General features: G+C 44.1%; 1 protein-coding gene across 1 annotated transcript; it reads right to left on the bottom strand.

Annotated features, from left to right (window-relative positions):
- Positions 1 to 4,945: 4,945 nt before the first annotated feature.
- NKAP (NFKB activating protein) lies at positions 4,946 to 12,806 on the bottom strand. Its single transcript, XM_077826110.1, has 9 exons — positions 12,332 to 12,806; positions 11,097 to 11,177; positions 10,610 to 10,686; positions 10,261 to 10,380; positions 8,369 to 8,411; positions 7,795 to 7,910; positions 7,548 to 7,623; positions 6,582 to 6,731; positions 4,946 to 6,053 (listed from the first exon to the last, which is right to left on the bottom strand). The coding sequence occupies exons 1-9, from the start codon at positions 12,679 to 12,681 to the stop codon at positions 5,879 to 5,881; spliced, it is 1,188 nt and encodes a 395-aa protein (XP_077682236.1). The 5' UTR covers positions 12,682 to 12,806; the 3' UTR covers positions 4,946 to 5,878.
- Between the last annotated feature and the right edge of the window lie 2,158 nt (positions 12,807 to 14,964).

The following is a 14,964-nucleotide window of genomic DNA, read 5'->3' as shown; positions in this document are numbered from 1 at the left end:
TGGATTGCTTGCCTCCAGTGAAAAGAAAAGGAGTACTTGTGGCACCTTAGAGACTAACCAATTTATTTGAGCATAAGCTTTCGTGAGCTACAGCTCACTTCATCGGATGCATGCCGTGGAAAGTGTAAAAGATCTTATTATATACACACAAAAAGCATGAAAAAATACCTCCTCCCACCCCACTCTCCTGCTGGTAATAGCTTATCTAAAGTGATCACTCTCCTTACAATGTGTATGATAATCAAGTTGGGCCATTTCCAGTACAAATCCAGGTTTTCTCCCCCCCTCCCCCCCACACAAACTCACTCTCCTGCTGGTAATAGCTTATCCAAAGTGACCACTCTCCTTACATTGTGTATGATAATCAAGGTGGGCCATTTCCAGCACAAATCCAGGGTTTAACAAGAACGTCTGGGGTGGGGGGGGGGTAGGAAAAAACAAGGGGAAATAGGCTACCTTGCATAATGACTAAGCCACTCCCAGTCTCTATTCAAGCCTAAGTTAATTGTATCCAATTTGCAAATGAATTCCAATTCAGCAGTTTCTCGCTGGAGTCTGGATTTGAAGTTTTTTTGTTGTAATATCGCAACTTTCATGTCTGTAATCGCGTGACCAGAGAGATTGAAGTGTTCTCCGACTGGTTTATGAATGTTATAATTCTTGACATCTGATTTGTGTCCATTTATTCTTTTACGTAGAGATTGTCCAGTTTGACCAATGTACATGGCGGAGGGGCATTGCTGGCACATGATGGCATATATCACATTGGTGGATGTGCAGGTGAACGAGCCTCTGATAGTGTGGCTGATGTTATTAGGCCCTGTGATGGTGTCCCCTGAATAGATATGTGGACACAGTTGGCAACAGGCTTTGTTGCAAGGATAGGTTCCTGGGTTAGTGGTTCTGTTGTGTGGTATGTGGTTGCTGGTGAGTATTTGCTTCAGGTTGGGGGGCTGTCTGTAGGCAAGGACTGGCCTGTCTCCCAAGATTTGTGAAAGTGTTGGGTCATCCTTCAGGATAGGTTGTAGATCCTTAATAATGCGTTGGAGGGGTTTTAGTTGGGGGCTGAAGGTGACGGCTAGTGGTGTTCTGTAGTTAGGCCTGTCCTGTAGTAGGTGACTTCTGGGAACTCTTCTGGCTCTATCAATCTGTTTCTTCACTTCCGCAGGTGGGTATTGTAGTTGTAAGAATGCTTGACAGAGATCTTGTAGGTGTTTGTCTCTGTCTGAGGGGTTGGAGCAAATGCGGTTGTATCGCAGAGCTTGGCTGTAGACGATGGATTGTGTGGTGTGGTCAGGGTGAAAGCTGGAGGTATGTAGGTAGGAATAGCAGTCAGTAGGTTTCCGGTATAGGTTGGTGTTTATGTGACCATCGTTTATTAGCACTGTAGTGTCCAGGAAGTGGATCTCTTGTGTGGACTGGACCAGGCTGAGGTTGATGGTGGGATGGAAATTGTTGAAATCATGGTGGAATTCCTCAAGGGCTTCTTTTCCATGGGTCCAGATGATGAAGATGTCATCAATATAGCGCAAGTAGAGTAGGGGCTTTAGGGGACGAGAGCTGAGGAAGCGTTGTTCTAAGTCAGCCATAAAAATGTTGGCATACTGTGGGGCCATGAGGGTACCCATAGCAGTGCCGCTGATCTGAAGGTATACATTGTCCCCAAATGTAAGATAGTTATGGGTAAGGACAAAGTCACAAAAGTCAGCCACCAGGTTAGCCGTGACATTATCGGGGATAGCGTTCTTGACGGGTTGTAGTCCATCTTTGTGTGGAATATTGGTGTAGAGGGCTTCTACATCCATAGTGGCCAGGATGGTGTTATCAGGAAGATCACCGATGGATTGTCGTTTCCTCAGGAAGTCAGTGGTGTCTCAAAGGTAGCTGGGAGTGCTGGTAGCGTAGGGCCTGAGGAGTGCCACAAATTAGAAATGCACCAAGTCAACTACGGTAGGCAATATTGAATGAAGAAACATCCTTCTGAATTCTACAGCCAATCAAGCTTTTTGCTTGGAAGCATTAGGATGACAACCCAGCTAACTTTAACTTGCCTTCTGTTATTACAAACGCTGCTCTGTGTACATTGAATCTTCTAGGAATCTTGTTAAACTATTTGCCTCAGTAATATGCTGTAGAAATAAGTTCTTGAGGTGACTGTGATTAGACAGTTTTTAAAAGTAGCATTTCCTTTTTACCACGTCCCCTCAATCTTGATGTGTGTGGCAGAGTTAAACAAGAGCAACTGAATCTCTTTTTTTCCCCACTTCCCTTAAGTCATCTGTACTAGAGAGTGGAAGACTTATAGTGTGGTGTATGTTCAGCAGACGTGGGAGTTTCATGGGAGCTGGCTTCACTGGTCAGACTACCTCCAGGAACAAGAACTGACGTACAGCAAGAGGTACCACTACCGGGTTCGCTGGAGCATCCCAACATGCAGGAAGCCCATCCCACGAACAACAGCATGCATCTATTTCATCATTGAGATCTCCAAAATTAAACCACCTGTACGTATTCAAAGTGTTACTCAACCATCTCATTTTCCCCTTTGAAATGTGAAAGTAAAAAAATTTCACTTTACTCCCTCTGTGGAATGAGAAAGCAGTAAATTAAATTATTACAGTATGTAAGGTGGGAGGGCTGTCAAAATTTGTCCGAGTAAGTGAAGTTCATAACTGCACAAGTGATTAGATCAATACTTGATCCCTGTCAAGATTCTGGTTTGAATCGGTCTCTCTGCAAAATGAGAAAACATCCTATAATGTGCTGTGACTAATATTCCAGGAAGGGGCCTGTGATATGAATGCTACAACCTGAGAGACCCTCACTAAAACTGATAGTTCTTTGGCCTTCCCTCCCCTTCGCTGCTAAAATGTAACCTTAGAGTGCATGCTACTGTGGTCCTTTCATGCATTTTATATGGTTTGCAAATGTGCTGTAATACTATGAAGAACTATCACAAAACTAAATGTCAAAATAATTGAAGTTTTCGCTGACCCATCTGACTTCCTTTGATGGTTTTTGCTTACTCACTCAGTTGCAATTCTGTGGTTTGTCCAGTAGAGCTCCCACTCTGTAATACGACTTGGTAAAGTCTAGCTCTCTGGCTCGAGGAAGACTTAGATGTGTGTGTAAGCAAATACCTTCTGCTCTTAGAATAAGACAACGGATGACATTGTTCTAGCCATGCAACCTTTTACAAAAGAGAATTGTAATGGATAAAAATGCCTACTTTAACTGTACTCTCGGAAATGTCTGAACTGTACCCCCACTTTCATCTATTGCAGACCTTGCCAGTTGAGGTATTCTTCATTTTGGAATCAAATAGGTTCATTCACAGGTATATTTTTTTCTGTAGCTTTTTTTAAAGCAATGAACCAGTGTAGAAGGGCCCTAGCAACGGTGCATGAACCATGGTTAATTTCAGGTATGTCCAGCTATATTAGAAATGGGTACAGATAGGCCCCACCCCACCATAGCTGAGTGTGTCAGGGAATCAGCGCCAGCAGGCTGATGCTGTCTGGCCTTGCCCTGCTATTGGCTGCTCTAACTTACACCAGCTGAGGATCTTGTGTTTTGGCCATACTCTCCACCAGGGCTCAGTGGTTGTGACATAAGTTAACTATGGTGACACTACAAATTCTGGGGCCTCCCCCCAGGGAAAATTCCAGGCTGTTTCTGGCATTTGTGACACCATACGGGTGAAGCGGGGCTAAGAGTCTAATCCATGAGGTGGATGTGGAATGCTAATAACAACTCACAGCCTTATACAAACTGGGAGCCCAACCTAGCTCCACTAGCATTCGAACAAGATCTATGTAAATTTATCTTTTTATATCCCAAGCAAGTTGTAGGACAGCGCTTCAGCAGAGGCAGGAAAGTGAGCTGGCTATAGCCGAGTTCTTAAAAAAAATCCTGTCTATGCGACTCAGGGAAACCACGCTAAAATCCCACCAGCAAAAAAACACTCAAACCCCACCAAGCTAGCATAGTTCTTTATCCCAGCATGTACATGTTCCATGGGTGTTTATTTCCTGCGTACTGAATTAGTGATGGATTTACACAGGCCTAAAAAGCCTCTTTCTTCCAGGGGATAGGCTTGCCCACTTCAAAGGGCCTCCTTCCAGCTGCCAGAACTCTGATTTGCAGCTGACTGCTACCATTATTCTTACACTGTTTGTTCTGTTTTTTCTAGACCAGGACAGTGTCGGTTTAGGGAAAAGTGGCTCAAAGACATCATTGAAAGCAAGAAAATTCTCATGGACAGCATAACTTTCTAAATAAACATTTGCTTCAGATTAAATCCAATTCAAAAGGGCACCTACAATATGTTGGAGTTATATGGAAATAAACTAAGGGCACTGGAACAGGCTTTTTTGTTTTGCCTTTCCTTCTCTTTTACTAGCTCTTCTGAATTAGATCGTACAAGAATGGTACCTGGCTACTAAATCATGAACACATGTTTTAAATTAGTGTGACATTAACATCGACAGCTTAAGGACCTGATCTTGCAACTGGCTCTGCACAGACACATAGGAAACACCAGCAGAAGAGATTTCCAAGATCAGGATATACATAGTTTAAAATGATGAGAGGTAGGTTAAGCCTAATGTTATGTTAAAACAAGGTTTATAAATCCAACAGAAGTGGATAACAGGATTTCTAAAGTTTTTATGGAAACCTACTACAGGGTGTAAGTATTTCTACCCCTCAGAACTAGAAACCAGGGATTTTAAAAGTACATTCAGACGCTATTTTACTTTTTTTTTTTAAAAAAAAAGTATATAAGAAAGAATAAGTCAAAGGATATACAGGATACTCATTTTGGAAATATGATGACCAGATGGCAATGGGAGAATACTGGATAAGAATTGATCAGGAGTAGGCCTCTAACCGCAAATCTTAAGAGATTAATACTACTGAAAAAAGAAAATTAAAATACAAGGAGTTAAAATCGTAAGGGTTTAATCTAGAAGATTTCCAAGAGGAAAGAAATTCAGAACTGGAATTAAAATCCATCTTCTGTTACTACTTATGTATTTCCAGGACTTCTAAACACTGGTTACTACTGCCCCCCACCTGAGAGATATATCTATGTACAGCAGTTAAGCAGAGAAGGAGACAAGCTTTTAGTTCTTTCATTCAGTGTCCTGGGATTTTGGAGGTTCTAGGCCAGACCCTTAAAGTTACTACTTCTATAATATACACTGCTTGTGATCTTTTTTAAAATAGTTGAAACCAAGATCTATTAAATTACAAATATATTTCTATTTACAAATGGAATCTGAACCACAAGCCATGAAGTGAGTTTTCTTCCTCAAAACAACTAAAAGGAAACCATAAATGTACAGTGTGTAAAGAACTTTTCGCAATTGCATCATAAATGAACAATCATCAAATCTAAATGGCTATTTAGAAATTCCTTATTTTTTGCTACTAATAGTAGTCTGTTCATGGTGGTGAAGTCTAGTCTGATTTTGTCCATGATGATTAACCAAAATAGATGGAAGATAGTTATGTTTCATTTCACCAGCAGCAGCCCAGCTGATGATGGTATCCTGTTGTGTCCATATCCAGGTCTAATACAGTGCATTACCATCTTGTAGAATCATGAATCTCCCTGAGTACTCCTCAGTCTCATTCAGGATTCTGTACTTCCCCTAATGGCAGTTGCCTACAGCTGGTGAATGAGTTGTCCAAGAAAGCCTGCTAAGGGTGATTATTTCTTGATACAAATGATCCAGTCCTGAGAAATGCATCCCTTCGGGTGGAAGGCACTGCAGTACTTTACAGCTGTTTCCAAGTCACAAGAAGGTGATAGCCACTGTTTACTACAATCCGTGCTGTACAATTGGGGGAAAAAAAAAGGGGGGGGGTGGAGTTATTTGTCTTCTTTGCCCTTAGTCTTTCTGTAGACCATCTCCCGGAAGCTAGCCAGGATCTTGTTCTCTCGCTTCCGTCTCTCCTCCTGGTTGAAAGATGCCAGAGCTCTCTTCTCATCGGCACTGTAGATCTGGTTCTCTTTACGCAGACGCACAGCTTCCATTCGGCGATGCCTGAGGAGAACATTGCATTTGTCAGGAGGCAAAAAACCATTTATCCATACCCTCTTTGGGAGACTATTTCCCCACCCCGCATTGCACAGCCTACACTGCCTGTCCTATTATCCAATATGCTATCTGGAACTCACCAACACTGCCGTCTCTATTATCTAAACATCAGGCTTCCAGTGATCTGAACTCAGACTATATTTACATTCTAGTGCGATTATAATACCTAGCTCTTATATCGTGATTTTTCATCTGTAGACCTCGAAGAAGTTTCCAAAGGAGGTCTGAATCAGTATTCCCATTTTACAGAGGGGAAACTACTGCAAAGTATATTTGTCCTTGGGAAAACATACCTGTAACAAACTTACTGTAGATCAGCAGAGATGAACAAGTATGTTTGTAGTCGCAGACTGTTTAACCTTTTTGATTGTTGCATAATATACACATGTAGCAACTTTTCTTTGGTGCTTTCAACTGGGTCTCCTACCCAGTCGTAAATCTCACCCTAAGTATCATCATCAAAAAACCCCCTACCTGCTACCACTCATCACATAACCAGAGCTCTCGAACGATGCGATCTCTTCACTGGTCAGGCCAATTTCACCTCTTCGAGGGATGCGTTTTCCAGCCTTTACGTACTCTGCCATAGCTGCACCTTCACCAGGCAGCAAAGCGTGGCCATAGCTTTAATTAAAAAAAAAAAAGTCATCAGTTTCAAACTGAAGCGGTCACAAGAGTAATTAAATCCATGAGAGAACGCAGAGGAGCCCTGATAAATCTAGGACTGAGAACTCAACAAAGTGATATGTATTTCATGGAACCAGAGCAGCAGCAGAATTAACAGTTTGTTCAAACTCTTGGACATGACATACTGGAACACTCGCTCCCTTGCTGGATTTCCAGACTCACTGAAGCAAGGAAGTTTGTAACAAAAGGTTCCATTTACTGCAGGACGGCCTTCCTCTGGGCGGACACGTTACTGAAACATTACTGGTGCTCTGGGACAGCTGAAGCGGAAGGGTCACTAAGAGTAACTCACTTGACATCTCGCTATTCATCACCCTATATAGCCATTTCTCCAGTTAATGTCTGTGCTTCCTTTATTCTGGCAATTTCCATCAATGAGAGAGATTGTAAGTCATGAGCTGAATCAAAAATTAATTAATTATAATGGAGAATTTGATTTAATGGTAAACTGGAATAAAGTCACCACATTACAGAAAGTATTTGAAAAAATAATACTGTAACATGGCCACTCTATTGAAAACAATGTAACAAACTGTTTAACAAAAGTTACCAGGTACACATACTGCAAGTTCTAGCTGATTTCAGTAGGTTTTCAGTTTAAGAATAAAACACAGATTTAGTGCCTCTAACAAATGAAAGTCTGCGAGAAAACATCACCTTCACTCCTGGCTACAGGTACTATCTGGCATGGCAACCTTCATGTTTATTTTCCTTGATTTGATCTGTTTGTGTAAATCATATATGACTACTTACTTCAAAGGCCTATCATCTTGAGATGCATGCATTTTTGGAGCTTCTGGTCCAATTAAATTATCAGCGTCTGTATTTTCTGCAATACAAATAATCACAAATATTATTGCTTTACCCTCTGCTTTGCACAAATCTGTCACACACCTGATTAAGTCAGGTCAGTTACACAGGACATCAACATATCATCAACTGATATGACTGAACACAATACCTAGGAGTTTAACACAAGTGTTAAATAGAAAGAACCTACTTGATCTCTCAATCCAGAGATCATCCCCTTGAAGAGCTTCATCATCAGAATCTTCACTACTTGAATCACTGGATTTCTTCCTACTCCTCTTACTCTTCTTTTTCTTAGACTTCTTTCTGTAACAAAGTTAAAGATGAGACAGACAGACATTTATATGCCTAACAGGGAAAAGGGAATAGTGCTAGAGGCCAGGCTTACTTGATCAATTTTTCAAGCAGCATCCCAGTGGAGGGTTCAATTGGTATCTATCTGTTCAGTAAGTCACAAAAAACATTTCATTCTACAGATCCAGCAAGTACCATTGTGGGTCTTCCACACACCATTCTTTGGCAGATTCCTCTTTCAAGTTTGGACTGGGTCCTTCATTAGCCAGAATTCAGTTGGTCTGAGGTAGAGTCATGAAGATTCTGAAGTGAGGCTATTACATGATACCATGGGCCTCTTAACTACAGGAGACACAGAAGTGTTGGCCCTTCCTTACTCATCAGCTAGGGAAACAGTATCATAATACCGCTGTTCTCTCATGGAAGACACATACAGATTTAAAAGCAATATTTTAAGAGACTGCTCTTACTTTCTATGTTTCTTTTTCTTCTTTGTTTTCTTTTTATCTTCATCTGAAAAATCAAACATACAATCACCAAAAAAGCCCACGGTAATAAAATGAAGAAAGTACCGCACTTTATTGGAAATATAACCCGCCCCGCACAACAGCAGCTAAAGTAAGGTGGAGAGAACTGGTCTTGCAACATTGAGCTACTCACCTGGGATAAAAGTAGAAATGCCCCTGAATTCCTCAGTTCACCCTACACCAGAATGGCTTAGTGATTAGCTACTACTCATGGGGGAATTCTGCACCACTGTGCATATGCAGAATTCATATCCAGTGCAGAATTTTTTTGCCCATAGAAAATACATTCTGCTGAGAAGTGCTGCAGTTACGTCTTTCACCCATCGTAGGCCGCTGTGGCGCCAGAACAGGCTGCTGCATTCATCGCAGCACCCTGTCAGTGGCGCCAGTTTAGGATAGAGTGGGGCACATCAAGCTGCTGGGGGTGGGTGGGGGGGTGTCACAGACTGGGGTTCAAAAGGGCTAGTGTGGTACGTGCAGGGAAATGACTGGGCACAGGCTCAGGAACTACTGGGGTGACAGCACTGAGCCAGGGGCTGAATGTGAGGGGCGCTGCAGGGATACATGGGGACAGGGCAAATGTGCCTGACTGAATGGGAGAGGCTTGGAGTGGGCCAGGGTCTGCATGGGGGAGACTCCCCAACTCTCTAACAATCCCCACCCTTGAAAGCCCCATGCCCATGTTTCATACTTCTCCCATCCACACCCAACCCTCCAGGTTCACTCCCAGGCTCCTCTCCCTGAGCTCCTCCGTTACCCAACTCCCCCAAGGCTTTGCACTGCTTCTGAGGGGTGTGGGAAATATGTTTCTGTATTGTAGTTTAAATGAATTACTTGAAGTTCTGTATTAATATGCCTAGTAAGGAATCTATTTGTCAAAAAAACATTACCTGAATCTTTTTTTTTTGGTCTGTATAGTTACAGACATACTTGCTGACAGGTATTTTGAAATAAATTACCAAAATAATTGAAACTGGCGTGATTGTATTGTGTTATTTTCACAAATAAAATACGGAGAATTTGCAGAATTCTAAAATATTGAGCACAGAATTCCCGCAGGAGTAACCGTGCATTAGAGGGGAGGGTCTCAATTCCAGGTCATTTACAATATCCAAACACAGTCAAAACAATATTATTCAATGTACTCATATACTATCACCACCTGAACGGAAATGCCCGATGGATTAAATTCAGGATACCATTCCCTGATGGCCAAACCCCATGTACAGGAACAAGAGACACTGCAAACTCAACAGAACAATGAAAGAATTTAAAATAAAGGATTAGTGATTAATTTCTATCGGAATGGCTACTGAAGTCCAGCAACAGAGGCTGTATGTTGCCTCTGGTCTAGAATGTTGTGACTTCACATCCTGCACAAAATGGATTAGGGCTGAGAGACTTCACAGAGGATGTGTTTTGAGGAGACATTTGAGTAGAGAGGGTGGTTATTTGGTGCACAGGAACAGAGGCTATTCTAAATAAAAGAGGTAGCACTGAGATGAGAATGAGAAAAGGGCACAAAGGGAAACCGTTCAACATTAGTCTTGAATAGAGCCAGAAAAAATTAGACCTTAACACAGGTACAAGTAGAATTAAAAAAAGCTTCACTACAATTTATATGGATCTTGGGACAAGAGAAAAATTTGTCTTCAGAACGTATTCTGTAGGTCAACAGATTCACAGATTTTTTTTCCCATAATGAGCAACTAATGTATGAAATCCCAGAATGTCACGAGGATACCAGCACAACAGATGCAATATTCCACATGATTATAAAGAACACATACAATAGGTTTCAGACCATATAGTTTAATAGAAGCCTTTTTTCTTACCACTGGTGTTTAGCTCAGACTCAGACTCGCTGTCACTGTCCCCAGAATGCTTTTTGTGTTTTCTTTTGGATCTCTTTCTTTTCTTTTCCTTTTTCTTCTTCTTCTTCTTCTTTTTCTCTTCTGTAAAGATTTAAAAAGAGAATGTTACCTGCAAGATGATTATAGTCTGGCACTCCATTAATATTTTTGGATCCTAGTATGCTAGCATCCCCCTCTCATGAAACTCTATCATGCCGGCTTTCCTGAGTCCTTCTGAAGTCAGTAGAGTTCTTTGTAAGTAAGGTGAATAGATTCTAACCCTCAATCTTCTGTTAGTGTGCAAACAACTTCTATGGTCAAAACGAAATACCTTCTGAACTGGAATCTGAAGAGCTACTCTTCTTAGATTTCGCCTCCTCATCTTCTACTGGGGTATGCTCATCAGAACTGAACAGAAACAAAAATATCTTAATTATGCAATATGATTTGAAGTGCAGATTATTTATCCAAAATCAAACACACATATAATTGTTTGAAGATTCAGAGCCTGTGTTAGTAATGAATGAAACCATTAAATAGCTAATATTTGAGTCACTCTCTGAACCACAAGACAACATTATTTGACCTACAACTGCTGAAACCTCATGTAATTGATCTGTTGGGATTATATGAAAAATCGTATCCAGCTATAACTGTTTAGTGATTTAACTTTGGAGACGCGTAACATGAAATATAAAAAAAGCAGAACAAGAACATTTCTGTAAAGTAATAGTAACATTTAATAACAATACTATTTTAACATAAGACTCCAGACCAGAGTTCCTGAAGGAGAAAAACCCGCAAGAGAAATTACTTACTCTGGGTCAGGAACCTTTGGTGACAGTCCCCAGACTTCAGGTGCTCCCAGTTCACCAATCCGCTCTCTCTCATTTAGTCTCCTGTAAAGGCAGATACTGCATTAAAACCTAATGTGCTAATATTCGAAACCTGAGTAGTTTGTGTTTAGCAGCATTTCTAGTCTCTGAAATTAGATTTCGTGAAAGAATATTTTCTTCACTTTAGTATTTAAAATTTGTTTATTCCCTCCAAAACCAAGACTTAATTCAATGTTAGTTTTCTCAGTCACCAAGGGGACGGGAACCAATGCAGGTCTGAGAAATCTTAAAGTGGACCTCTGCAAGCTTCAGTTAACCCTCAGACTTTGTAGCTTAGTAAAACAGGATTTTTGGCCACATATGTAATGTTCCAAATGAATTGTCTTAGGAAGTGGATGTAATCATCACAGACAGACATTATTTGTTATTATGAAAACTAAAAGGCAAAGATAACTAGTCTGTGGCAAATTATTGCACGAGACATCCCTCTGGCTGCCCTGATCTATAAAATGGAAAATATAATCTGTAGAGACAACAAATTCCAATATGTGATGCTTTGCTTTTGAGCAGAACCATCCATTGCATGTTCACACTTGTCATCGCTGTAGGCTGTATTATTTCCAAGCTTGTCACCGCTGCAGGCTATCCAAGATAGCTTAATGAGCTGGGCCCTATCATACCTGTGCGGCTACACCATTACATTAATACAGATGACTCAAATCTACTTCATTTCATGTCCTTTGGGGCTCCTAATTACCTCCCCCACAGTTTCTTTAATGGATAAAATTAAGGCAAAACTGACAACGTCTCCCAAAAACGAAGGTGGAACAAGCAATGAATCTGGTCGCTAAGTGGTGAGCAGCCATGGGTCATTTAAAACAAGATTGGAGAAGGCACTTAAAAATACTCTGCAGGGAACACTCCTCCACTTGGAAAAAGGGAGGGTCTCTCATGTCTGTGGGACCAAGGATAGTGGACAGAGAGAGGAGGCTGCAGGGACCATATAGCCAGAGCGTGGGTGGGATGGACCCTGGGTGCGTTGCCAGGGTTGGGGGTCTGGTTCTTGGCGTGGGGGCCAGGGCAGGGTGTCCGATGATCAGGGATGAGAGGACGGTGCTGTTTCGAGATGGCTGAGGCTGGTTCTTGCCCCTGCCTCTCCTCACAACACCCTGGCTCGGGTCGGGGGGCGACTTGGGGGCCCCGAGTTAGGGGCTCGCCTCAACCGCAGGATCTCCTCCTTCTCCTTCTCGTAGTAGTCCGGCCACTGCTTCCCGCCGCCGCCGTGGTGATGGTGCCCGTGGTGAGCGGAGGAGGAGCGCGGCCCGCCCGGCGTGCGCTCCCGGGAGCGGGACCAGCTGCGGCTCCGCCGGTGGCCCAAGTGCTTCACGCCGTTGCGCTCCCGGGACCGCGACCTCCTGCCCCGCTTCTCGGGAGACGCAGGTCGGTGGGGGCGGCTGGGTCTCGGGGGTGAGGGGCTCGCCGAGGAGCTGCTGCTGCCGCTGCTGCCGCCCTTCCGCCGGGAGCCTGGGGAGCCTTGGGGGCTTCGAGACCGGGACACCGGGGCCATCACGGCCTCCCCGGGCCGGGACCAGGAGAAGCCTCCCGGGTTGCTATCCTAGCGCCAGCAGCGACCGCGGGGTACTTCCGGGTGGCGCACTAGTGAACCACCCCGTGCACCACCACTTCCGGTCGCTGCACTCTTCCCTCGTCACTAAGAAAGTACTTCCGGGTACCTCCATTGACATCCGCCCCCAGGGAAACAACTTCCGAGTGCTACCGCCAAAACCTTCCGGTGCTCGTGCCAAGAGGAAAGGAACATCCGAGTGCACACACACTAGCTCACCGCACTGCAACGAGGCTGTGTGGTTTGGTTCCTAGGCCAGGTTTCGTTGCGGGCGAGCGGCCAGGCGTCTTTGCGGGATGCACGAGAAGGGGCAGGGGGCCGAAGGGCCAGGTAAGGAGACGGACGCTGTGCGGGGAACGAGGGGAGGAGCGCAGCCGGGGCAGCGCCCCGCGGGCCCCATCTGGCAGCCGGGCAGCCTGGCCCCCCACGCGCGGGAGCCGAGGTGGGAGGGCACAGGAGCGACCCCCCACGCGGGTGCAGGGGAAACAGCCCGCCCTGTGGCGAGGGGGCAGGACGGGAGCTCAACACCCCCACCCACCACACCCCGCCCCCTGCTGGGGATGGGGGTCCCCCCCCCCGGTTCCGGGGAGGGGGCGGGCCTGAGCCCCTGTGGAGGAGCAAGAGCCAGTGACCCTGCCCGCAGTGGTGAGCCTGATTCGCCCCCAGGGAACCGGCCTGCGGCCAGTATCTGCACTGGCGCAGTTCACAGCCGAGCCATCAGATGGTAGCAGCTTTTAGTCCCTACTTGAGGCAGCCAAGCAGCAGCGAGAGGTCTCTGGATCCCATCCCAACCCTTAGTTCCCTCCGCTTCCATTGCTGCCGTGAGGTGTCACTGGGTCATGTAATCAGGGGCTCTACAAAGGTGCCAGTAAATAAGGAGGAGGCAGAAGCCTGCCGGAGATGGAAGTGCACAAAGAGAACAGGAGTAACTGCAGCCAAAACCGGTGTCGTGCAGCTGTGTTGGCATTGTCATCGGCACCCCGTCCTGTGCAAGCTCTGAGATGCACAGTGATAACCTGGCAAGCTGCTCACAGTGCTTCAGTCAAAGGGATGAATAGTGGGTTTGTGTGAAATAAAAGTACTGTCATAAAAAGACTTTGCCTCACTGATCCATGCTCTATTGTGCCTACTCTTGATAATTACAGTGTCCTCTACATGGGAATGAGTATGCAAGTTCTGGAAAAGCCTCACAATACAGCAGCCCATATTATTGGCCAACATCAAAAGGCAGATGTGCATCTCTGCAATCTCGTGCCGTCAGCAACTACACAGACTAAGCTTTGAATGCCAGATAGACACTTCAAAGTCACAGTACTAATCTCCAAAGTTCTCTCTTCAAATGGGATGTGTCTCATCTGCCTGAATTAACATCCATGACACTTGCACTTCTCAGGAATCATGCAGCCAGTTGCACTTCTCAGGAATGATGGAGCTGTCCACAACAAGGACAATATTTAGAATGAGTAGAAACAGCACTTTTTCAGTGGACAGCTCATGGTTATGGAATTCCCTTCCCCAAGAAATTAGAATGACAGACTCTTCCTGCTTTCATGTGTAAGTGCAAGATCCAACATTTCCCCCTTAGTTTTCCTGCAAAAGTTAACCCCCCGCCCCCACATCAAACAAACCTCTCCCCCAACCAAAGAGCTGGTGCCACAAAACCCCTCTCTGTAAGTGTATATAGGGGAGAGAGAGAATCTGCAATTTGCTATCTGCTTCCATTTGCTTGCAATGGACTAAGATGCATTGTGGTTATTGTGGTAAAAATATATGGGTAGAAGGTTATTAAAAGTAGGTGGCTTTAAATAACAAATGTAATTTTTTAAAAGTGCTCATGTTTGAAAACTTGACTTCAGGGGCTGGATGGCTGAAGGCATATATAAGTGGTATGGAGTCTTTCACATATAGGTCAACACTACGAGTCAAACCCTAGTTGGTAGAAACTAAAAACTATTTCCATCTGATGGTTGTTATGGTGGCTTTGATCCAGTTCTCAAGGGACGGGTCTACAAAAACAGTATCTCAGTTTACATTAATAATATTGTTGGCATTTACAGCAGAAAGGCTTTACTCTTGTTGGTGAACAGTTACTTACAGTAGTAGTGCCATTAGCTTCAGTGTGATTATCACGTGAGTGACTGCTCACCAATGTGAATAAGGTCTCCACAATCTGGGACCAAGTTTTTAGTGGGTTGTGGAAACTGATTTTCACTGGCACTCTAAAAC

This window comes from Eretmochelys imbricata, chromosome 9 (assembly GCF_965152235.1).
Source record: "Eretmochelys imbricata isolate rEreImb1 chromosome 9, rEreImb1.hap1, whole genome shotgun sequence".
NCBI classification, from domain to species: Eukaryota; Metazoa; Chordata; order Testudines; family Cheloniidae; genus Eretmochelys; species Eretmochelys imbricata.
The sequence above is the reverse complement of the archived record's forward strand: the minus strand, read 5'-3'. Positions and strand labels throughout refer to the sequence as shown.

What these genes read in the sequence shown, in the direction of transcription:
- NKAP (XM_077826110.1), bottom strand. Translation starts at nt 12,681, where the DNA reads ATGGCCCCGGTGTCCCGGTCTCGAAGCCCCCAAGGCTCCCCAGGCTCC. An exon ending in GAGGAGATCCTGCGGTTGAG is followed by an intron (nt 11,178 to 12,331) that starts GCGAGCCCCTAA and finishes CTGCCTTTACAG; the next exon opens with GAGACTAAATGAGAGAGAGC. An exon ending in TCTCTGGATTGAGAGATCAA is followed by an intron (nt 7,624 to 7,794) that starts GTAGGTTCTTTC and finishes TTTGTATTGCAG; the next exon opens with AAAATACAGACGCTGATAAT.